At 39.3% G+C, this 23,087-nt stretch overlaps 1 protein-coding gene across 4 annotated transcripts in view; it reads right to left on the bottom strand.

Annotated features, from left to right (window-relative positions):
* Positions 1-2,458: 2,458 nt before the first annotated feature.
* The window catches only part of IKZF1 (IKAROS family zinc finger 1), a 72,678-nt gene continuing 52,049 nt past the window's right edge, over positions 2,459-23,087 (bottom strand). For 3 of the 4 annotated variants that reach the window (XM_042870027.1, XM_042870026.1, XM_042870030.1), the window contains 4 exons: positions 18,894-19,061; positions 16,567-16,692; positions 11,093-11,227; positions 2,459-6,792 (listed from right to left, as the gene is read on the bottom strand). In XM_042870027.1, the coding sequence (XP_042725961.1) occupies positions 6,086-6,792; positions 11,093-11,227; positions 16,567-16,692; positions 18,894-19,061 (1,136 nt within the window). In that variant the 3' untranslated portion in view covers positions 2,459-6,085. The remainder of the gene's footprint in view (positions 6,793-11,092; positions 11,228-16,566; positions 16,693-18,893; positions 19,062-23,087) is intronic. The other variant, XM_042870029.1, reaches the window with a different exon arrangement.

Genomic DNA, 23,087 nt, shown 5'->3' with positions numbered 1-23,087 from the left:
ACAGCCTGCTTGGTGCTGATTAACTTCCTCACCCCGCCAGCCCTGGGCTCGCTGTCTGCTGCAAGGTGTAGATTTTTGTATTTTTTTTTTGCTAACTGCTTATAAACCAGAACCTTCACTTCTCTCCCAAGGGACAGGAAGGCGTTGGTTTGTGTGATTTGCAGCCACCACCCGCGGCAGAAACAGCAGCAGCTGCCCTCTGTCACTCACATGCCTCATACGTGTGGTCGGGACAGATAAAACTGGGAATTGTTCTGCAACCTGGGTCCTCTCTAAAGCAGTGAGGCCTTACTTTAAATAAATTAGCAGTTAGCTCAACTCTCACTGCAGTTAGTAGTCTCTTTTAGCACAGTGTAGTTTCAGCTGTGCTTGCTGCAGTCCATTTTTTTTGGTTGGAAAGTGATGCTCTCTGAAGCCCATCTTTGTATTTCTCACTCCCATCTATCCCATTTTCAGTAAAACTGCTAATCCGTTGGTCCTCCTTTTCTGGAGGGTACCTATCTTCTGGCAACAGTGGCACAATTTCAGAAATGCTTTGCTTGAACAACTTCCAGTGATTTAGGTGAAAATTGTGCATTCAGGAGCCCTGGAAATTCAGAGTTGGAGAAAAAGCCAGAAGTTAAAACTAGGAAACTGGGATAATGGACCTCTTTTTAAAATTAAGACCTAAGACCTCTGTTACCCAATTCTGGCACCTTTTACAGACCAGTTCTGATGGGTTTTGGTCCTTTATGCTGCATTAAGACCACAATTTGGTCTCGTGCACCATTTTCCTTCCAAACAAGCAGTAGGTCGTGTCTTTTGATTGCAGGTGCAACCCAGTTTGCAAAAGTGGTGCAATATTTTCAATCTGTTGGGAAAGTCAGAAACGCTCCTAAGCACTTTTCTCCAAGTGATTTTTTTTTTTCCTCACCCAGAAAAAAAAAGTAGGAAATAATGATATTATCAGATCTCTGTACTCCAGATCTGGTTCTGAGTTCTTATTTTGATATCTACATGAAGAATCATGGCTGTTTCAGTTTGTTTCTTGATTTTAAAGACTGATCAGAAAACATTAGTTGGTGAGCACATGCGTAGATGCTTAAATATGGATTGGGAATCCTGGCTGGGGACTCACAGCTACAAATGCTCACTGGTGTCTGTGTAACATTGCGTATCTTCCCACCTACAGCCATTTCTGGTACCATTTAATCAAGTTAAGAGAGTAGGAAAAGCATAAGTAAGATGATTTGATAGAAAGTCTTTGAAACAAGAAATACCTGCCGTGGGTTTTTAGCAATGCAAACTTTAAATCTGTGTAAGTTCAAGGATTTAATAATTTCTGCTGGGAATATTACATTTAGTCTATTTTTTTGTGATTATTATCATTTAACATCTCAATTTCTTGGAGAGCCATTTGCTGAAACTGAAGAGTATAGTTCAGTTCATTTACCGAGAACTGGCTATGGTGACATTGGAATCTTCCTTCTTACAGAAAAATAGTAATAGTTGATGATGAAAATAAATGCAAGTAACTTGAGGAATATCTAGTTTTAGGAATCTGTAAAATAATTGATTACGATACCAAAGGGCTTTTTAAATCTCATTTTGTTCATAATAATACTGTTTTACAAACGTAAATAGTTCTAAAACTTATAAACTGTGCCTTTTCTAAACAAAACAATGATTCTTGTTTGCATTAATATGTGATGTGAAATTTACTGTGCTGGAATTTGAAAGAAACAGAGACACCCGCAGAGAGAAATCACCTTTGTTATGGTAAATAGTAGAAATAATTTCTCAGTGTTTTCTTTTGAATTACCATGACTCTACATGCAGAAGTAATTGTGTTCTGTAATGGCTTAGTCTTGCTGATGGAGGAAAGGGCAAGGGCTGACTGGAAGGGAAGAAGCCTGCTTAAAGTCAGCTGCACAAAGCAGCTACCTGAGATTTTGTGGCCAAGGGCAGTGCTGGTGGGATGTAGCAAATCTGTGCAGCTGGAAGTGGCTTGGCAAGGCAGCTATATGCAGCCTGTCAGAAGCAGTGTGATCTTTTTTTGGCCACCGAAGATGGACTGGGAGGACAGCAGGGACAAACTCACCACAGGGTGTGGTACCAGAGGCTGAGGGTGATGCTGCCTATTGAGTGTCCCTCAGGGCTGTGCACTGCTCACTTACAACCACCCACCCATACAGGGCCTGAGCTGTACACAGTTGCTTCTTCACTGCTAGGAAAGCAACAGAAATGTTCTGGGCTTTCATGTCTCTTTTGGTTGTGGTGCTTTATTTCCTTCCCTCTCTTTCTCTCCTTCTCTCTCCCCTTCTCTCCTTCTCTCTTTTTTCCCCAACCACATTATCTTACAACATACATACATCTCACTTTGCAGGCAAAACTTAATAACATTTCACATTTTTTATGATTTTTTCAAATACAATTTTCTCAAAAAAAAAAAAAAAAAGTTACAATATAAAATCACAGGAAAAAAAAAAAAAAAGTGTAAATGCAATGTTTCTATTGGAAAAGGCAGTGCCCAGGGAAGGGCTAGAAAGTGGTTCTTTTTTACCTTTTTTTTTCCACACAGGTATAAACTTAAAGCCATTCACCATATTTACTCTTTTTCTCGGCTCAGTTAAACTATATTAAGTTATTGCACCACAGCAAAGCATAGAAAAAAGGGAGATTATACTAAGCTAGTTTTCTGAGGGCACAGTTTGTTTAGATGTATGTACACAGCATCCTACTTTCATGCCTTCCTGTCATGTGCAATAAAATTATTGAAACATTTGGTTCTAAACAAATTGAAGATGATTTGTGCAAAAGCAATCCAAAAAATAACCCCCCAAATCCCCTTCATGAATGGGAAATGCTGTTTGCCCCTGCCTTTTGACTATGCCCTCTGATACACCATATCTTAATATTACTTATACCACTGTACTGTTTAATATACAACATCAACACGTTCTGTTATAGTACAAATAAAGAAACTCCATACGCAGGAAAGAAACCCACTGTGATTGACAGTGCATCATTATGTGATAAGAACCATTTTAGATATATTTATATATACACACACACACATATATATGTATATAAAATTGGTGATACACAAAAGTATGAATAGAGCATGTGTCTGTTGAGAAGTAACATAGAAATTCGTACACACACATGTGTACACAGAAATGTTGCAAAGACAGTGAGCTTGGTCAGAAATCATATTTAATAAAGCTAAGTCCAATGAAGTTTTGAATTCAGCTGGAACTGTGCTTGTTTATATGGTTAATGAATGTTGCTTTATTTGTATTTATTTGTATAGTAAAAAAAAACAAAAAACAACCACCTGAGTAAGCTTTTGCCACCTCCTCATTTATAGCCTGGGGTGCCTTAAAATGAAGAGTTAAGAAAATGATGACATGGGGTGTATAATGGCCTATATCTAAGAACAGCCAAAAATAATAGAGTAGTCATAACTCTACACAAATGACATCCAAGAGGTAAGAAATTACTTTGTCCCTTCTTAGTCTGGATCAGTTGAAGGTTGAGAGGGACAAGAGTGGGTGAATATATATGCCAAATAACTGCAGAAAAAAATGAGCCCTCTTAAACTTTATGGAAATAACCCGATTACAACAAAAACAAATGAAACCATCATCAGCGTAAGCTTCTCCCTTGAAGGTCTTCTTCAGGTCATCCCTACACAAGGTACGTAAGTGATGGCACCTTTTACCTTGTTGCCACATGTAGGCTGTCTTGAAACTGAACACGTAACAGACGTGCTGACAAAACCCACGCTTGTGGCCTGAAATTGGCCCACGATCCTTTAGTGCCTGCAGCCAGCTTGGGCTGTAAGGTGTCAAGCAGCCAGGTCTCATGACTGAGCTAAAACAGGGTGTTGGGAGCATTCAGCTCTGCACCTGTACATTACGTTACTAAGGTTTGGGAGGGGAGCACTGGATATTTTGTATGTGCTTTTACTACCTGAAGTGTACTATATAGTTTGCTTTCACTTTTGTAGGCGTGTGCATCAGCATATGGACATCCCTACACAGCATTCACTTCTGGTAATATAGCTACTCACTATGCATACTTGCATGCACACACAATGTAAAAATACTACTGTGCATGTGTCCGACCACTGCTGTGCAGACCCAGCATATGAAGAGTGTAAGAGAATGTATTTGTAATTCATTATTTCATCAGTGTTTTTCCTCTAACTTCTGTGGTATTGCTCCTGACTTACACCTGCAAAAGTGAAAGCAGAAGGAGGAACTGGGTGTCCACAATAGAATTGTGTATTAAATATAACTATGCATATCAGGCCAAATTGCCCTAGGTACAAGTGTTCATGGTTCCATTAAATCTCTTTTATAATCATGCGTGTGCTTGCACTTGTGAGAGAACGTGTGACTGTATTACAAGGCAGATAAACTTGTGGGTTACATGATTTTTTATTTTTTTTTTAAGTGGAGAACATACATTTATTATAAGGAATGAAAGGATTGAAACATTCAGTTAATCGGGTAGGTTGTTTTTAGGAATGATGCCCAGAAAATATTGCAGCACCAATTAGAGTTCTTTTGGTGCAGCTGTAAAATTTTCATTTCAGATCAATTTCATATTATGAGGGTGTTTAGGGAGAGGAATGAACTATTTGGAAGAGGAACTTCAGTTTTTTACAGTACTTTTTCACATCAGCTGTGTTTGGGGTTAGAAAGTTTTTCTTGGAGGAGTTTTTATTCTAACTGAAGTTACAGTATCTGCAGCAGAATCCACCATGGAGAAAGCTGTGGTGAATTTCCTGGACTCTGCAAAGTACTGCATTCTCTGCCCTCTATTCAGCAAAACACCAGGTTTTTTTTTAACCCTAACATTAGCTCCAAGTGCCTTCTGAATGTTTTGCTAACCAAGAAGCCAACGTATTTAGCACATTTGCAAAGAGGCTACCACTGAGGGATTGATCCCTCCTTAAATAGCAAATACCAGGAAAGAGGAAGGAGGCTACAAATGTTGACTAGCTGGTTTAATTCAGCTCGGTGTTTTACAAATAATTAAGTACAACACAAATAGAGCCACAAAATCTGCAAGACATCATCCGTGGAAGCAGAACGGGAATTTCTCAAAGGTAAAATATAGGGATATTTGGGTATTTTCCAGACAGTATAAAAAAATGAGAAATGTGCATAAGGAGAATTTTCCCCACATGTATTTCTAGCTAGTGCTTTTCTCAACTGTACATTATACTTTTCTAAATAACTAAAACTCAAAAAAGAAAAATTAAATACATTGTAACTTGTTTCTGCAGAGAGAGGAGGAGTTTCTTAACAGTAAGTGGGGTTCTATTGAATAGGGAGGGAAAACATTTGTTTAAGGAAGAGCCATCAATATTCTTTTCTATACATTAAATGCAATTCATACTTCACAGAGTATATTACAAGGGTGTTTCTTACATCTTCCACAAACCTGCTCGTGTGCCTAGTGACACAAACAAGGCATGCCACAATGTCAATTCCAACAGCACCCTTGCAGGTGGAAATGTTCTACTTTTTACTGCCAAAGTAACCCTGGACCCTCTGGTTGGGTTCCAGTCCCACCCCAGCTGTCTGCAAAGTCAACTGGGATGGCTGGGCCCTCAATCTTTAGTTGAGTTTAATCTTTCTGTATCATTCAAATAAAACCTGGAAGTTAAAAAAATGCATCTGGTGCATGAACCCTGTATGCAGGGTGTTAAGAGAGAAAGCTAGGCCATTCCTGCCTCATGTTCACATCCACGCTGTGCATTCTGTGCGTGGGTAGCGGTTTTGGCAAGGGAGGGTTGCAAGAAGCATCAGTTAAGGAAAGGACTTTCAGCTATTTGACTACAAAAGCTCCTACGTACATTACTAAAGGTTTTCGTGATCAAATGCTTTCAGTAAAAACTTTAATATTCACTTTAGAAAACTGAGTTGCAACACATGCTACCAAAAGAAAAATCTTTCCTTGTGGGAGAATATATCTGAATTTTTGATTTTCTTGTACTTTTACTGTCCACTAGTCTTGTGCTTTGTTGCTGTTGTTGCTTGTGCAGCTGCAGTAATGTAGTTGTTGAGACTGGAGCTGTGCCTGAGGAGTTTTAACTCATGTGGAAACGGTGCTCTCCTCGAGTTATGTGGGAAGAAAATTCATACCTGTCCTGGCTGTGGTAGCCGCACATGTTGCATTCAAAAGGGTCGCGGAACCCATGGCAGCCCATGTGGATTGTATACATCACATGATCCAAGAAAAGGACTCGACAGTGTTCGCACTTGTAAACTCTCACTTGCTCCCCATTGCTGCTGATCACTTTGAAAGCATCCTGGGAATTGTCAGTACCTGCCCTTAAGACATCATACTGCCTGCTTTCTTCTTTTATAGATATGCCATTTCTTGCATGGGGACCTATGTGGTTTGTTAAGTAAATTAAACCACTGCGTTCCTCATTATTGCTCTCCGTATCTGTTGAGTCTTGGCAGCTGTTGCTGGGAGAGGCATCCCGTTCAGAGGAGACTGATTTAGGTTTGGAGAGCAGCAACAAGTTTTCCACTGCGCTGTCCTGAGCTGTATGGTTGGAGCGAGTCTGATTGTCCCCGAGAGGTTTGTGGAGCTGATACATGGGGTTGATGACGGGCACCACTTCAGAACCAACCGGAGGAGTCTGGACAAGGGGACGCAAGGACTCTGCCCCCAGGTAACTGATGGCATTGTTAATGGCCTGGTCTATGACGTGGGTCTGCATTATCTCGTTCTCCTTCTCATAGTTGGTGGTGGCATCATATGGAAGATCAGACAGACACTTCTCACCTGCAGTGAAAAACAGTCAGGAGTTAGACAACTGATTTCTACACAATTAAGGAAATGAATGCCATGTTTTAAAAAAACAAAACAAACCCAAAAAAACCCAACATGAAATACAAGAGTTGATCGAATCCACCTTTGAAATTCACCTATAGTACTCGCAGTTTTCTAATACAGCTGGTCAGAAAACTGGTTCGTTTTTTAACCTGCAAAAATAATCTGAGGTTTCTGGAAAAGCAAGTAGGAGAAGACAGATATATGGGGACTTGTGGGAGCTGTAGATTGAGTGTTTCATCCTCTCCTTTCTAACTGGACTCCCTCATCTGACTCCAGCAGTGGACTGGGGCATGCCTTTGTGGCTAAGTGTACCAGCACAGTTACAGGGAGCCTGGACATTATGTTTCACTGCATGAAGGACATCATCATTTTTTTTTCCAAAATGTTAAGATTTTAGAGTAGAAAATGTGTGTTTTAAATATTCAATTTCTTACAAACAACCCATATCATTAATGTTCTCATATGTAATTTCCCACAGCAACAAATAAAAATTAAATTTTCAGTATTGCAACCTTCCCCCCACACCTGTTTTTTTAAACAAGCCATACATTAGACACATTTAGAAAAGCTCCAGATTCTCCTTGAAAAAAATTATAGTGTACAAGAAAAAAGAACTAAGGAAAATTTGTAAGTGCATTCATAGTTGGAAGACATTTTTCCCATGACATAGAAAGGCAGGGGAAGAGCACAATTACTTGTTACTGATTCTGATTTGGGAAGACAAAGCTATGGGAGACCTTTTTTTTTTTCTTTTTTTTTTTAATTGGATTACACTGATGTATTGCTTTCTGGATAGCCCCACTTGGAGTACTGAATATGACAATCTCTCAAAATTCCTGGACGAATAGGATTAAAAACAGCATAGAATAGAAAGTTAGGAGTGAGAAAAACTATTAAGTCATGGGCACTGATTTTATGAACATGAACAGTTTTCTCAAACACTGCTTTAAACCATCAGTGTTATGAGGCCCATAATAAATGTGGGCAACAACAGAGAAATGAAAAAATCCCATAGATTCCTAGGAACTACCAGTACCACATTAGCTACAGTCTGGATGTCTTTCCTCACTCTGTAAGAAGTCTTGGGAAATTCAGTGAAAGCCACAAACATCTCTGTGAGGTCTGTAGTGCTGTCACCGTTTCCTGATCAACAAAGCATTTGCTTGTAGACCTTAGATTTTCCCCTCCTTTTTCCTGAAGCTCCCAAAATATAAATGGCATCATCAAATGTATCCTAATTTGACTAAAATAAACATTACTAGGAACATGGAAAAATTACCAGAAGATCCACAGTTTAATTTCTCAGTGATTTCCCACCCAGTTTCTATTCATCTTGAACAGGGAAAGTCAATGAAGAGCAAGAGTACAGCCTAGAAAACTTCGGGCAATAATGGACCTCAACTGTAGAAAGTCCTACTGTCAGCATTTCCCACGATACACGGTTTCGTACTGTTTTGTGCATGCTATGTAAGCAGAGAAAGAAACACTGCTGGCATTGCAGAAGTTCCTATGAGGGATGTATAGACACTTTCTCATTGTACTGCACAAACTCCTGCTTCTTTTTGTTTCCTTACCCCATCATTTTGCCAACTTGAGCACCCCACTAACGTGGTGCATATATATATGCATGTATATCAGATTTACCCATTCTAATGCTACAGTTCTCAGGCAGTTTTTGACTCCTAAGATTCAGAATTAGATTTTGACTCCTAAGATTCAGAATAGGAGATGTGAAAGACCCTTGAATGATACATAGAAAAAATCTCCTAATGTGAACATATACCCTTAATTCATAGGGGAAGAAAGAAAGTCAAAATCGTTTGTATTCCATTTACACTGTGTACCACTGAAAAGCTGAACTGGTTTTTATTATACACAAAATTTTGGGATCTGGAAGATATAATTTTAATAGCAGTTTCTTGGGTAGTATTTGCTTTATGTAGCATAACTAGTTGGTAGTTGCACTGACAGGATCAAGTGCCCATAAGAAATATATGATCAGAGCTGTCTGAAAATACCCAAACTTGAGGCAGGCAGGTATCATTTCTACATCTGGGTAATGCAGATAATACTCGCGCTCATTAAAAATAATAACTCATTTCTGTGGTTATTAGAGCATAAGTAAATTAAACTGCTAATGGTTTGATGCACTTCAAGCTTTGCACTTTTCATGTTTCTGTAGCAAGTATTTAAATAGTAACACATATGCATCCAGTGAATGCAGGCTTTTCTCTATTTGTTTATTTATTTATTTTTCCTCTCCTTGGTTTCCTTTGCTGCTTATTGTTACAAACATGATAAACGTGTGCATCACTTGTAGTTCTGATTCCCTAGTATGGAAGACCCTGTTCTGTTTTCAGGTCTGGAGTTATTCCAGTTTAGAAAACATAGAGGACTTCATGCAGACTTTTGCTGTCAAAGAATTTTACAGATAACTAGTTTAATGTGGTGAACAATCTCACATTTGAAAGGTAATGGATTTAGTTTTTAGAACATTTAGAACAATGAGTGAAATAGCAGACAATCTTTCTCTTAGGCAAATAATTCCATTTGGGAATCCTGGGATTCAGCATGGAGATTGGGATGACATAGTAATCTACAGGAGCAATAAGCATGTTTTATTACCCTAACCAGATAGCCCAACCTTGTGTTAATCAGGAATTTACCTATTACGTGAGGCAGTAGGTGAGGATTGGAAAGGAAAAGATTGGGGGGCATTTTCTTGCTAAAAAAGTTCATCCTTGTCAAGATTAGCAATTTTCCCTAAGTATCTACTGTCAGCATGTTGTCTTCCTGCATTGCACCGTGAATAACGAACTGACAGGAAACTGCTCTCTTAAGACTCATAGTTAAACTGGCTGTCTTTACTGTTTCTCAGGGTGAAGAGGGAAAAAGAGAATGAAAGAAACAGTCCACACCCACTGATATACTGCACATAGGATTCTTGCTAATACCTTTGAAATTTTAACACTTCTGGTCTTCCTGGAACTTTCACAGAATTAGTATTTTTGCCTAATACAATCAGCAATGAGGCTGTCTGAACGAGTCCCACACAGTGGATATAATTTTGGTAACTACCTCTGCTACTTCGTTTGTCATTCCCTATGTAAGCATAATCATTTCTTATCCTTGACCACCTCCTACAAAGTTGACTTTGGACATGCTGGCCTTCCACTGCTATTTTTTGTTCTAGCCATAGCTGAAATTCTCCTTCTCTTGTCTCGGAAAAACTAAGTTTCCATTTATCCTTGTGTCCTCTTTGAAGGATGTAGATTTTGAATTTCTGTCCCGTAAACTTGTCTAGCTTTGACTTGACTAGGCCTTGACTTTTGACTGAAGACCTCCTTAACATTTTTTTTTTTCCAAAGACTTTAGTTTTCTCTGTCTACTACAGAATAATATTATATATAAATGTCCAGAAAATTACAAGAAAATCAAAAGTAGATCTGCAAGTAAATCAAAAGAGTGTATGCTGTTGTCTGATCCCCCATCTTGTTATTCATTTAATACTAACCCAGCATGGCTGATATTGTCTGTGAGTTTGACTGTTAAAGACCTGATCTAACCATTAATTGCTACAAGGCTTATAAGAACGAAACAGGTGTAGCCTCCATGTTTTCATTGTTAACACAACTACTAGGTGCAAATGGCCATGACATTTTTGCACTACTCTTAGAATATACACAGACATATTTTCGTTTAGGTATTCTCAGAACTATATACATTTATTTTCATTATCGTTTTGAGCCATAAAAGTATACAGACTTTTTAAAGGTCGAACAATTCACAAATTAATCCACATATACCAATATGCCCTGATCTGGAGATCATTTAAGAAGTTAATAAAATAATCATGACAGTATGGTCAAATACTTTCCCAGTAGGAAATTCTATTTCTTAGACCATTTTCAGGTTCTCGAGGCAGCTTCAGGAACCTGTGTTGATTTTGGGAAGATCTGGTTCATAAGCTTTAAGAAGCAGATTAGGAGACTTAAAATAGATCTCCAGATGTGTAAAATTAAACCTGTAGAAATGTATAATTTAGAAGTTTGGTAGTGTTTTGGGTTTTTTTCCCCCAACATTTTGCCATATCTGCTGATATACAGATAAATATTGCTAATTTAGGAAAACAAGTAAAATCATAAAGCAAAAGTGAAAATCTTGTGAGGGTTTTGTTGTTTGTTTCTTTTTTTTTTTTTAATTTTGTTTTGTTTTATTTTTTAGGAGACAGCAAACTTTTAACTCTTACCAACAAATTTCTGAGGCATAGAGCTCTTACGTTTGGCGACGTTACTTGCTAGTCTATCCAGCACGAGGGATCTTTCTGACCCTATCTTGCACAGGTCTTCAGCCATTTCACTCTGGTTAGTTTCCTCTTTTATGACTGAAATCAAATGACATCAGAAGGATTAGGCACACTTGTTCCATTTTAATGGAACCACTGTCTTCAGTTTAGTGTTTCTTAGCTAATGTCTTTAAGCTCCTAACCAGCTGGAACAAGGAGCTCACCACTGCAGACAGAGGTCAATTCTCACTCTTCGTAACAAATCCCCTTACACTGACTCATCTATACACGTGTTCATGTTTCCTTCAACCTCATTTAGGATACAGAAAAGAGACTGTAATTGCAAGGCATCTGCTTGTATGTAGCATAATCATTCCACCCTTGTTCTACACCCAGTCTGCATGGCCACGGGTGAATGAGGTCCTAATATTATCCTAGAAGCACAGAATTGCTCGGGTTGGAAAAGACCTTAAAGATCATCAAGTCCAACTGCAACCTAACCATACTACCCTAACAGTCCTCTGCATATAGAATCATAGAATTGAATAATAATAATAATAGATTTATAATGGATATGAAGCAGTTCATCTTTTCATCCTATTGCTGTCACCCCACCTGTCACAGCCTATGTGATTGTTGCTTCTTTAGCAGGAATAATGGACAAATTTCTCAACTCCAGTAGTGGAAAACATAGTTGCAGACTACACCAACGTCCCCCAAACATACATCTTCCTTTCACCCCGTATCTATCATTATACTTCTCTGATGCAATTTTTGAATGTAAATCACAATTTTAGCTAAATCAGTAAGGCTACATCTACAGTGGAGCATCGATATCTGATAGTCAGGCCTGTTTTCCAGCCTTGTGCAGTGGCTAAAGACACTGCAGGATTAGGAAGGAGCTTAGCTGTGCAGCTCTAGAACAGGGAGACTATTTCACTTTAGCTACCTTTCTCTTCAGTGTTTTTATGAGGAAACTTTCAAAATAAAGGCTATAAAAAATATATGCAAAGGTGTTGTTTCTGTCTTCCAGCATCCAAGGAAAACATAATACAGAATGAGATCTCAGCTTTTCTTTTTTCTTACTTCTTTTTTCTCCAGAAAAGTAGGAAAAGGGTTAATTTTATTTTTATCTGCTACTGGGATATTTCTTTTTTCCTGAAGTTGTGAGTCAGAATTAAAGGGAGAAGCAAAATACTTTAGACTTGGATTCTGCATGCTTTTTCAAATAGGTGCAGCACTCTGCTACATTTCACCTTTTCTGCTTGCTGAGACTTCATCACTGGGATTTATTCTACTTAGCTCTGAGAAAGGTTCACAGGACCCATTACTCTGGTGCCTGGGTGCTTTTTAATATCCAGGAAAATGCAGTGTTATTTTGGCAACACAGCACTGCCATAAAAGCAAGAGTGTGAAAGTTTCATTGCCTCTGAAATATGCAATGTCAGGCTCTACTGCATAATTGGAAAAAGCAAGTAAAGTGTCCAAGATGACATGTTACCAAGCAGAAGAGCACATAAGTGGTTCTTGATTTGCTGGTGCAGCAGAACATATTACAGAGACATATAATGATGCCATAAAGATGCAATAAGATTGTGACTGACAGATCAGAATTTTGTTGTGAGGATGCAGGATACTGGAGGGCATTGATGGTATCTAGTCACCAGCATGTGCTAGCTTCTTGGGCTGGCCAATGCTTGTAAGTACAACTCTTAAAGCAGACAGTTTAGCAGAGGAAACAAACAAACAAAAAAAGATCTCAAAGTAATGCCTCCTGTTTTATTACATTGTTCTACAACGTCAGAGGCAGATGGTGGTGGTATGGCAGTAGAGGTTGGATGTTCCCACCAATATTCCAGTCCATTTTGTTTCCATGTGACAGATGGCAGAGAGGGGCAGTCTGACAAATGGTGTATGACATGGAGGCGAATATGAATTACAAGCAGTGAGTTCCTTGAGGTGGAAAAAATGGCACACACTGACATTCATGGATGCTTGCTGAATGTTTAGGGAGAACAAACAGTGGATGTGAGCACAGTGAGGTGGTGGGTGGTGCATTTCAGCTGTGGCCATGGTGACAGTGGGTCATCTCCTCTAGTGCACAATTTTATGAGGTAGCATGAAGGCACTTACCCATGGCTGGCAAAAATAAATAGCTAATGGTGTTGACTAAATTGATTAGTGGTGTTATGTAGCTGATAATTTGTTCTATCAAATGGTGTTGCACTCTTTGTTGTATTTTCCATGCAAATAAATAGAACATATTACTTTAAGAGTGACCTATGTAGTTATAAAGATGACAGAATTGAGAAATGTATGTATTATTTATAATATTTAGATATTACAAGAGTCCACTTTTGATATTTCGAGAGTGTGTAAATTATGTCTTCAATTTCACTCAATCTTTCCATATTATAATTTTTAAAACTTAGACATTAAATAGATAGATAGATAGATAGATAGATAGATAGATAGATAGATAAAGTTGAATTAAACACTGATTTCCAGCCTTTGCAACTGAACCCCCGGGAAATTTCTCTGCAATCTGATAAATACTTTGCTATTGTTTGCTGCCTGTGAAAATCAAAAATTATCTTTCCAAGTGAAAATCTACAAGTGGATTGAGTCCAGAGGAGAAACACAAAGATGGTCAGAGGGTTGGTGAACCTCTCCTCTGAAGAGAGGTTGAGGGAGCTGCGCTTGTTCAGCCTGAAGAAGAGAAGGCTGTGGGGAGAATTCACTGCAGCCTTCCAAACCTAAAAGGAGCTCACAATAGATCTGGAAAGGGACCCTTTATCAGAGAGTGTAGTGATAGGGCAATGGGGAATCACTTTAAACTAAAAGAGGTCAGGTTTAGAATAGATAAGATGTGGAAATTCTTTACTGTGAAAGTGGCACAGCTGCCCAGAGGAGCTGTGGTGCCCCATCCTTCAAGGTCCTCTAGGGGAGGTTGGATGGGGCCCTGGGCAGCTGAACTGGTGGGCGGCAGCCCTGCCCATGGCACAGGGATTAGAGTGTGATGGTTTCTCGAGTGTCTTCCAAACCAAGCCATTCTATGATTCTGTGTTTTTACATAGGCCTGATAAGATTTCTGCATGCTTCCACTCAACTCAACTGCAAAAATCCAGTTAATATCTCTAACAGAAGAACTTCACATGACCAGTGAAATTCTAGTCCTCTAAAGTAAGAATTTTGCCATTAGATTCAGAATATTCCTAATTTCATGCTGACACTCTTTCTTTTAAACACAGTAAAAAACTATTAAAATATAAATACAATTTCTTGCCACCCTACTTACTCCTCTTTGCTGGATCTTTCCCTTGCACAAATGATTTGCCGATAACATTTATAAGATTTACAAGTTGATGGAAAGCTTTTATTAGTTTAGATCTTTTCAACTGACTTATTTTTTCTGCATGACGTATTTAAAAAATGCTGTTAAAAGTCATCTGTTGTAGCAGAGTATCAAATCAGATGCCTTAGAAGATATTTTTGAGTATGCAAAAAAGAAAAGGCTTTAAGAGCTCCATATCATGCCCTGACATACCAGAAGAACATTGATAATATAACTGCTTCATTTTCTATTTATAAAGAAGAATGTACGAAAAATTCCAGGAGGACACGCGCTCATTCTGAACTGTTTCAATGCATGTTTTCAACCTTGAGTTTATAATGGAAAAAATGTAAAGACTGCAAAGTATACCCAGGACTACGCTGTTCACAGTGAGATAAAAGAACTTTTTTATAATGAAAAATACTGGGAAAAGTACTGGAAAGTTTTAAGTTTGGAAAAATAAAGAACTGATTTATTATCTGAGTGAGTGCTAATAATTTTAATTTAATTGTTAAGAGTGAAATCTTTGGGAGAACACAAGGGCGAAAGCCAGAAGTTAATCCTGTACTTTTCTTCTAAATTGCAAGAGTACTCCTATTATATCTAAGATGGATTTTTGTGATGCTTTCAGAATGTGGTAGGAAAGCATCTTTCCAAAGTGTCTATCAATACCCCAAGTATTCATCCCAATGAGATATCTGATATTCAGTCCTAAATTACTGAAAAATCTTTTCTGTCGTGATTTGCTATATAAAAAACATCTACTTATCTCTGAAATGATATTATTTTTCATTATAGTTTCTGATTCCACACATCAGTTTCATATGCACATTTTTACTTAAGTATTTAATATTAGTGCAGCTTTTCATTCATGTCGATTTTCACGTGTTGCATGGCAGCATTTCAAATCCAATGCCAGATACAAAAAATGTGAATCTTGAGGAAGAAAATTTCCTTTTAAATCCTATCACTTCTTTGTGGTTAAGTATTCTGCCTACTGTGTATTATTACTTTGAGCTTTTCTATTTATACATGCTCCAGCCCCTCAACAAAATTAGAAGGAACACTGCTCTAATATGCTGTCTCCCAGAAGTATCTCAGCTGCATTTGCTGTTATCATTATGTGCATATACTTTACATTATTTGATAGCATGTAAAAACATATTCAGGTTCTGTCCAGATATAAGGTATTAAATGAGGCATCATTGCAAAGTCAGAGGGAACCTTCCATTTTGTCATTTGATAAACTGAATAATATATGCTGATGAGGTGAAAAAGGTGTGCAAGAAATGTAACTTACTTGATAGGCTATAACCTGAAGCTCCACCACAGATGCTGAGTTTTATATTCTCTATTTAAAATTGCATGTGACTTCCCTCTGCCATCAATCTTGTACAGATCTTTAGTACCTTTGTTAAAATAATCCAATCCCCAGCATCTTTTTATTCTATTTCTGAGTATAGTTTTATACTCTGTGTTCACTAAGAGATGGGCTACACCTTCATGGTAAGACTGAGAGAGAAGTACAAGAGTTTCTTTTAAAATTGGATGGAAATGGAAAAGTTTTAAAAGAAGGCTGCTAATAAATTGTTATCCTTTCTGGACTCAGACTGGCTAAGTTAAATCCCTCTGGCTTCCTGCACTCTTGTTTGGAAGAGTCAAATCAAAGACAGATATGACAGATGATCAATGACAGATATGACTCATTCTTGATGTACGCATTGGTGACAGAGGTCAAGCCCATCAAGCTGTACCTGGGATGGGCAGGAGATAAGCACTGTGGGAGATTCTGGAGCCGTACCTAAACCACTAATACTAACTCATTAAGAACACATCCACAAGAGTACTGACAAAACAGGACTCCAAGCAAAACCAAGAAGTGATGAAATTATGTTTGGTATTGAGATAGCGAACTGAAATATTCCAGGTCTGGCAAATGTTTATTATGTACCTGACTTTCACTTTGGCTTTTTATTTGTGCTGAACAAAATGAGAAAAGCCAAACACTTATCAAATATAGAATAAATCCAGATGTTCCTTCTGAAATCCTTTTTCTGAGTACATGACTGAACAGTGCTAATCCCCAAATGGGTACTTTTATTACCTGAATAAAGGTTGCTTGAGATACTCATGGTTTGCAGGTAGTTATGACAGCGTTCTTTATGTTCTTCCAAAGAGCTGCGCTGCTTATAGCTGCGACCACAGTATCCACACTTATGGGGTTTGCCAACTGGAGAAAACAAAATGGATTGAGAGATTCACATGAGGGATGCAACACCATATTAATAACGGTAAGAATAACAGGAAAAGAAAAAAAGCACAAAAGTACTGCAAAAGTATCTCATTAACTGAAATGGATAATTATTTTTTCCATATTTAAGAAAAATAATGGAAAACTAGCTGCACATCTTTGCATCAGCAGGCCAATGCTGTGGGTGCTGCAAACTTATTTCAGATTATTCACGTCAGATAAGGACCGTAACAGTGAATCTTCACAAATGACATCTACAAAAGTTAGAAACTGAGACACTTTCAAAGATCAGAGTAAAGTTACTTTAAAGCCTGGTTCCAATAGAGGCTGTGCATGAGGAAGACCTGCAATGAGCACTGTTTTTGTGGGCACGCACCTGCCCATGACTGGATGTCAGTTCTGCTAGAACAAGAATCAGCTCAGCTCTTTTAGAACAATGTTAGATTTCACATGTTTTCTTGCTCTCTATTCCGGGAAATTCAAACAAAGGGCATAAAAAAAAATGTTCTGTTTTTCACCCATCCAGATTCAAGCAATTCCAGGAATTTCATAGTCATGTGGACCTCAGGGCCTGTATTTTCTGTCTTAGCTTGAAAAGTCTGTCATGGCTTTAGATGGTTACGCAGCTAAGCTTTTGAATTTTGTATACAAATTCTCAGGTGGAAATCAGACTCAGGCATCGAATTTGTTTTTTAATGTATTTGTGTCAATTTGCTAATGACGGGAACCAATAAATATCTTCATTTTATGCTTTGTCTTTTTGCTGTGGAATCCTAAGCATTTGCTGAAAGAGTTAAGGTGTAGTGTATATATGAAAAAATAGGATTAAAGGTGCACAGTCACTAAAATCAGGAAGGGGGAGGGAGGCAAATTAGAAAATTTAAACATGTACTTTTCCTGACTCAGGATGAAACTGCGCAGAACAAGCAGAAACTATTTTGGATATCTGGAAGCAACCCTTGGGTTCCTATCATTTAATGTGTGCTAGAAGATATTCCTTAGTTTTGTATAACACAGAAATTCTGCCTTGAGAGCTTCCCTTCCACAGCTCGAAACTACAGCTCTAAAGCCAACTTTCACATGTAAATTTGCCAGTGTCAGTTACAGCCATGCTTCTTGGAGGTCTCCTATCCAATTTGCATTTCCATCCTAGCTTGGGAAACTAGGTGAGACTACACTCTTCTTTTTAATGTGATTTATTGTTGCTGGGTTGGTTTTGCTTCACGGAAGTATGTGACTATGGCTTTTGTTAAACAGTGAGGTTAATAATATTGGAAAAATGCATCTATTCAAAGAATATCTATTCAGATCTCTGTGTTACTGTTAAGAGAAAACACTAAAAATTTCTAGCGGAGTCCTCTTTTCTGGAAGATTCTTATCTCCCTCCTTCTCCCTCTTTCTCCCCCTTCTTCTTTCAATGTTTTTGTAATAACCAAAGATATATAATATATATAATAACCAAGTACAACAAATAACTGCTGCTAAATGTTGTAGGTGTAGTAGGTCGTTCACCCCTTACACCAGTAATGACTACCAGACGGAATGTTTTTGAGACTTCATGACTTAAAGCCCACTGTGTTCAGACCCTTTGTTATCTGTGTATGCAGACAAATGTCATCCAAACCATAAAATTTCAGCAGCTTTGAATTAGTAGTTCCATGAAATGGATTACTCACATGCAGTGTGAGATGAAACCCTAATACAGAAATTTCTAATTGGCCAAGAATTATGAGAAAAAAACATTTCTGGGGAAGGACCATGACCGCAAGCAGAGTTCAGTCATTTCTGTGCAGCTACAGCAGTGCGGCCGGCTCGCTGCTTGGCTGATGCTGACGCACAACCACTGACCTTCCCAGCGTAAGAAGACCTCTCACAATTCATCAGGAAAAACTTCTTTACAGAAAGGGTGGCTAAGCACTGGAATAGACTCCCCAAGGAGGTGGTTGAGTCACCACCTCTGGATGTGTTTAAAAACCGTTTGGATGTGGTGCTCAGGGACATGATTTAGCAGAGGGTTGTTAGCATTAGGGTAGTATGGTTAGGTCGTGGTTGGACTCGATGATCTTTAAGGTCTTTTCCAACCTGAGCAATTCTATGATTCTATGACTGGGGCCATCAACACCCCCATATATACTCTGTGGTTCAGGAGCACCGTAAGGCAGGCCCATACCCTCACTTACCCGAGTGAGTCCGCAGGTGGCCTGTGAGGGCATCCCTGCGCCGACAGGCGTAGTTACAGAGGTGGCATTTGAAGGGCTTTTCACCCGAGTGCAACTTGATGTGGCGCAGGAGGTTGCCCTTCTGCGTAAAGGAGGCTCCGCACTGATTGCACTGGAAAGGGCGTTCTCCTGAGGGGAGAAGGAGGAAATGTGTGAGAACAAAAAATCTTGCACAGGAACAAGAGAAAGATTTCAGTGAAAAAAAGTTGTTTTCTCCCTGCTGCTCTGTGACTTCCACCGGCTGCAGGTTTGATATAACATGAGGCTTTCAGACTAAACCTGCCAGTTTCTTAATGCTTCACTGGCTGGGTCAATTTGATCTGAAAATCTAATTTTTTTTTTCTAAATCAGAATGGCACATCACAATGCAAATTCAAACTCATTTAAATAAAGTGACTGCAACATTTTGTGTTGAAGAGCCACTCTTCCTGATCAGCAGTTTTGGAATAAACCAATATCCAATTTTGCATGTTGTGGCATTTGGTGGGGTTTTTAATGTGGCTTTTTTCAAAGGGTCTTTAAAATATGCCACTGAAGCAGCAAAATAAAAAGGAAACTCATTAAAAATGCATTTCAGGATCACAAGTTCATTTCAGCGTTACATTCTTATATTTAAATGAAAGGCACTTCATTATAACAGTTATAATAACTTCTTTTCATTTACATTTTCCCTGTATTTTCCCTTTCAATTTCTTCTCCATTACCTGTCTGTCCCTAAGCAGCCAAATCAGGAAAGAGACAGAGAGAGAGAAAGAGAGAGAGTAAAATCACGTAAGTTGAAACAGTGCAGAAAAAGCCCTGCACTTCCACACGAGACTCCCAGCTTCTCTTTTGGCAGAGAAGTCATAGAAGTGGGCTCTCCTAGGCCATGCCTGGGAAAGGCACAGGGAAAAATGCGAAGTCACAGACTTGATTTGTCTAAATGGGTGCCTGCAAAATAGGTTGCCTTTGCAAAAAAATTTACATGGCTGCTGTTTGCTTTTTAATGCTGTTTTAGAGTGATTTTATTCCCTTGGCTTTTGACAGTTGATTTCAGCTAGACAAGGCCTTAAGTCAGCGGGAAATACAGTCTCTTATGTTTCCAGCAGTATAGGACAGCAATACAGGAAAATTTAAACATGAGAGCACTCCATTATCAGGATCTGCTCTTGCATGCCCACTTCTCTTATGATGTAGTCTTTGCCTGAGTAAAACCAGCCTTAGAAAATCATTTGCTGAATTCTATTTTTCTTTGGCATAAATGTAATTAGCTTTAGTAATTATAATTCATCAATGATATTAGAAAAAGCTGAGAGATGACATGTCATTTTTTAAAAATACAGCAATAATACTGACTATAAAATTTCAGCGCTGAAGTCAAACTATGCACAAAATAAATACAAGTTAAACAGTTCCTTCCTTCTGTCTCACTTAACCATCATGTTTTATTCTGGACATCTAGGATCTACCTGTATGCCCATACACGTGCAGCATGACAGCTCTTTACTTTTGGATAACAGAAAAGAAAAGCTGGAAAGCAATTAGATAGCAGCACAGTCCCAACACAAACAGCTGCCAACTATGATCAGGGCTGGCAATTTTAGCAAGCTGCCAACAGAGAGATTAGCCTTCTTTATGGCAAAATACTTTCACTGGTCAAACAGCCCCATTCCTTGTCCAGCCCAATGAGGTCACTGGCTTTGTCCAGCAGGTAAATGGATTCATCTAAATGACATTCACAGTTGGTTCATCTGGAGCAGCCTGCAGGTATGTTCTCTATACTTAATAAGCCATGTACAGAAGTTAGGGAAAAATGAAAATGGGTAAGGGTGTGCTCCACCTCTCAGCAGTTACTCGGTGTGGCAGATATTTTTCAGAACATGACCAAACAGAAATCAAGAAGACAATTTGAAATGAGGGACATGTTCAGAAGAAATGGCTAATTCTTACTAGGCAACTCTTTCTAGCATTCATTTCTTTTATTTTTAATAGAAAATAATATCAGAGAAGCGTTAAGAGGAGAGAACAAGGATCACAGAAGTACTCCAGGAGATATGCCTGAAGTAAGAATGAAATATATGTCCAGCCTACAGCTCTCTTAATTACAGGATAAATCTCACGCTGTGGGTGGAGAAGACAGGCAGATGGAGCATGTTGGGTGAGACTGCTGCATACCAAGCTTTTCTTCAAAATGGAATGAAATGTAGGGGATCCTAGACTTGTGCTGCTGTACAAGTGAAACAGCATCCCCACTGAAAGTCTCTGAAACTACATGGAGCTGAGCTCCCAGCCAGTCTTTGATGGAAGGCGACTGGTTGTAGAGCTATCCCAGAATGAGGGAGGGAGAGGACGAAGTTAACAATGCATAATGCATCTCCTGCCAGCTTTGTGTGCTATTTTCTTGCCCTGCTGAACAGCACTTTATCTGCATTTGGTGGATTTCACATCTGGACATGCAGCTATGGAGGGAGAGGGGCCCAAATTTTGCCCCTTGAGCAAAAATGAAAATGGAGCCCAGAGCTGAATCAGCCACCAATGCGTTGGTTGCAAGCTTTAGTGAAACTCTGGACTACTTATTCAGTGAAGAATACTTCTCGTCTTGATTGAAATCTATCTCATTTCTTAAGCATCATGACAAAATCATTCAGAGTTGCATATAGCCCTCCTTCCTCAAATGCTCAGAAACACCGATTCTTCAGGGGGCATTCACTTTCTAAATACATTTGAGACATTCAGATCCAGATAATAAGACATAACGGAACTAACTGGTGACTCATGCCACAGGAGTGTGTGTATGAAGATGGAATATACATACATATGCACACACAAATATGTCCAAGTAGGCACACAAATGACACATATGGTACAGGCTGAGGTGATGGGAGGAGGCTGGAAGGGTTTTCTCTCTCCTTTTCCCTAAACACTGATCGCAGAAGCAGCATCAGGCCGGGGAACATGCACATTGAAGAGTTGGGCCAGATGAGCAATGGAGTTGGACGTGTGTGAGCAGGGTGTGCCCTGCAGCTGGGAGCAACAGGTCAGGCCTTGGGAAGCAGCCAGCATCTTCCAGCTGCTGGCAAGGAGAAGAGGCAGACATATCAGGTGCTGCTCTGCATATCTGCACTTGGCAGGTGTATTCATTAAAAGTAATTATGGCTTTTATCAGGTCAGGCAGTCATTTTATTTTGGCACTTCAGTGTGCTAGAGTTTTGTTCACTTATCAAATATTTATTTAAGGAAGCCTCACTGCATATGCAGGTTTTACATGAATTAGCAGCAAAGTAATTCATTTGTGAGGCTTATTCCTTCATCAGGCATGTATTGAAATGGGCTTCAGAGTAGACAGTTAAGTGTCTGCAATAGTGTATCCCATTTCTACATTAATTTTCTCAGCACAACTGAAAGGAAAAGCAGTCACCTCATGATGTCCCTTTAATTTAAACTGCCAGCTCTGAGCCTCCGCTTCCTTCAAAAGTATAGCTCCTCTCAGAGCTGCTTGCAGTACAGCCTGAGAGCGAGGCGGGAGTGAAGGAAAAGGCTTTATTGCCATGGAAAGATTCAGGGATTCAACTTCATAACCCTTATCTTAATTGCTGATAAAAGAAGGAGGTGCTGTTGAACAAAGAGGTGTTTGCTCTCTGGGTTTTAACCACATTTCCTGACTAAGAGGATCCTATCGGCAAGGGACGGGTGCTACATGGGGTCGAGAAGATCCAGTGGCCCCACAATTACAGGCTGATAGGGCCTGCAAGGCACTGCCTGGGCTGTATGGCACATGCATGGATTGCTGGGCCAGGCACAGTGCTTTGGAAGCTGAAGTCTTGTTTCAGGAGCAAGGACAGGTCCCCTGGAGAGGCTGGCAGGGGGAAGGCAACCTGGATCATCCCACTGAGACACGTCTGCCACAACGTGCAAAAAATAGGCTGAGGCTGCTCAGCCTTGGTGTAAAACCATGTCTTGTTGAAGCTGCTCAGCCTTAGTGAAACACGGTGTCTGGTGTTTGGGAGCCCCAAGCAGCTGCTCCTCAGCTACAGCAGGCAGAGTGCTAGCCAGGGCTGTGCTGCTCAGCTAGCAGCACTGCACATCACTCAGAGGTACTTGCTGTCACCCAAAGGATAACCTGTTCAGAATACTTTGTGGACAAACATTCTTGCTGACCATCACGACATCACAGAA

This window comes from Lagopus leucura, unplaced genomic scaffold, assembly GCF_019238085.1.
Source record: "Lagopus leucura isolate 7727_CA_CO unplaced genomic scaffold, USGS_WTPT01 Super-Scaffold_100002, whole genome shotgun sequence".
NCBI classification, from domain to species: domain Eukaryota; kingdom Metazoa; phylum Chordata; class Aves; order Galliformes; family Phasianidae; genus Lagopus; species Lagopus leucura.
The sequence above is the reverse complement of the archived record's forward strand: the minus strand, read 5'-3'. Positions and strand labels throughout refer to the sequence as shown.